The following is a 2511-nucleotide window of genomic DNA, read 5'->3' on the forward strand; positions in this document are numbered from 1 at the left end:
TGTCAGAGGAGCCTGGGGTGTAGGTATGGTATGGGTGGTGATGGGCACTAGGTCCCATGCCTAATCCTCCTGCTTCCATTTCAGGGATGTCAAGCTCACTGTGGCCTCTTCCAATGTGGGCTTCATTGATGTGAGTGTGGGGCTGAGGTCTCCAGAGGTCCCCTCACTGGGTGGGGGAGGCCTTACGCCTGGAGAAGGGGTATGTGTGTGCATGCCTACTTGTGCATGTATGTGCCTATATGTGCCACCATAGTCAGGCTTCTGCCTGGGGTGCTTGGAGACAGTGGTCAGTCAGCGGTCCATCCATTGGACAGTCTGTCTTTCCCAGGCTGTCTGTCCACTGGCCAGCTGGTCAGTCAACCTCACCTTGCCTGTCTGGTGGCTGGTGACTTGTCACCCCCCAAAATCTCTGAGACCACTGATAATTGGATAAGCCAGCATTAGGCAGTGTTAGCTGCTCCTTTGGTCATGCACGTGGCTGGGCTGCCATTGTTGGTTGGCCTGTCAGTCAATATGCCCCATCAGTCTATCCAAGGTCAGTCTATCTATCAGTCAGCGCCAACAGGGCAGCTAGCCACTTGACATCAGATGGTCTGCCAGTCACCTGTTGGTCACACTGTGAGTGAGTATCAGTTAGTCAGGTGCTAGTCTCTCAGCCTCCCCTCAGGTGAGTGGATCCTGGATGCCTAATGCTCAGAATACTGACCTGGCCCCAGGGGTAGATGGTCTCTGCTTGAAGGCAGGTCAGGGATGACATGCCTTCCTTCCTTTCTCTGTGCCTCTGCCATCCATGTGTCCATCTGTGTGGCCTGCCTATCTCTCTTGGCCCCTTGCTGGGGCGGGCCTACGGTCACCCATCTCCCTGGTTCCACGGCTGCAGACAGATCAAGTGCATGCACAAATAGGCACCGTGTTTGAGAAGCCTCTGCTGGACCATCTCAATGGTGAGCCCTGCCCTCAACCCCAGTGTGGCCCCTCTTGTCCCCTCCTGTCCCACACCACTCCAGGCTTCAAAGATTAAGAGGGTGACCTTTGGAATCCAGCTGCCTGTGAGCCCGTCTTAGCTCAGCTGTTTAGCAACTGTATGATCGCAGCTAAGTTTTTTTCCCTCCCTAAGCCTCAACTTTCCCTTCTGTAAAGTGAGTGCAATAGTCATGGCTCCCACCTCCTGGGTGTCTGGGACTTGGTGTCATGATGCACATGAGGACTTCAGCACAGGACATGCTCCAGCAGTGCTCGGTCACTGCCTCCCAACTGAACTTGGTTTCTCCTTTCCCTCCTGCAGCTCTCTTGGGCATGGGGATTGCCCTCCCCAACGTGGTCAGCCTCTACTATCTCAACGCTGAGATCTTTGTCCATGAGGTGAGAGTCTGTGGGTGTGACCAGAGGGGACTCCTCCACCCTTGGAGGGAGGCTGGGATCAGGGAGATGGGAGCCACTTCTCTCCTGTGTCCCTCCTAGTGTAAACAATGTGGTCTTAGGGTCAGCCAGGCCTGGGGGCACCCCCACTCCTGCCAAGACTACTCCACGAATCCTTAATTGCAATGAGATGCAAAAGTCAGGATATCAAGAGACACTGGTGGGCGGGTTTCACCGCCCTTCAGTCCTCATCAAATATCACAACAGGCCACACTCAGGGGCCTTCGGTTGTCCCTTACTTCTGTGCTCTGGAATAGGCATGGTCATATTGGTTTCTGGGCGAGGGTGACAGACGGGTTCCTTCCAGCTTTGTACACAAACTACTGTAGGCTGGATGAGGGAGGGGCCTCCTGACTCTTCTAGAATCACTTTCCCTGATCAGAAATTGTGGGCCCAGGGTGAAATTCAATCATGACCACTGCCCAAAAGTGAGATCCTATAACTTCTTTCTGTTTCATTCAGGACATAAAAAGATATATTCTTCCTAATTCATATAACAAGGTATGCACAGGACAGAAAGCTTAGCCAAGGTCCCTCGAGCCCAACATCTGTGTGTTATTCACACCCCCAACCCAAGTGGGATCCACTGATGTCCTTCTGGGGAGGATGCCCTCATTGCTTAAGGACCATGGTCCCAAGGCACTTGGGTGATCCACCCCTTTAAGAAGGAATAATAGGCACATGGAGGAGGCAGGGTTATTAGTAGGAATTTCCCTAAGACACCCCCATACAAGCACGGTTAGCGGCTGACCCACCTGGACACAAATCCAGCCAAGTGGGTCTGAAGTCAAAGGTCCCTAGACTAGCACAGTTCAATAGACCTTTCTGTGAGGATGGAACTCTGCACTGTCAAATGCAGTTGCCACTATTGGCCACTGGGCACGTGTGACTATTGGGCACTTGAAATGTGGCCTGTACAACTGAGGAGCTGAATTTTAAATTTTATTTAATTTTAATCAATTGAAATGTAATTAGCCACATGTAGCTAGTGGCTATCATATTGGACCACATAAGAGCTACATTTGGGTAGGAACTTGATCTGGCTTGTTCTCTGCTGGATCGCCAGCACCTGGCATAGGGCTTGGCTCATAG

General features: G+C 52.1%; 1 protein-coding gene across 1 annotated transcript in view; it reads left to right on the forward strand.

The window, feature by feature from the left end:
* The window catches only part of BPIFB2 (BPI fold containing family B member 2), a 17883-nt gene that overhangs the window by 14479 nt on the left and 893 nt on the right, over positions 1–2511 (forward strand). Inside the window, exons 9-11 of the mRNA XM_011378359.1 lie at positions 85–130; positions 881–944; positions 1286–1362. Coding sequence (XP_011376661.1) covers positions 85–130; positions 881–944; positions 1286–1362 — 187 coding nt within the window. The remainder of the gene's footprint in view (positions 1–84; positions 131–880; positions 945–1285; positions 1363–2511) is intronic.

Source organism: Pteropus vampyrus, unplaced genomic scaffold, assembly GCF_000151845.1.
Source record: "Pteropus vampyrus isolate Shadow unplaced genomic scaffold, Pvam_2.0 Scaffold336, whole genome shotgun sequence".
Classification (NCBI taxonomy): domain Eukaryota; kingdom Metazoa; phylum Chordata; class Mammalia; order Chiroptera; family Pteropodidae; genus Pteropus; species Pteropus vampyrus.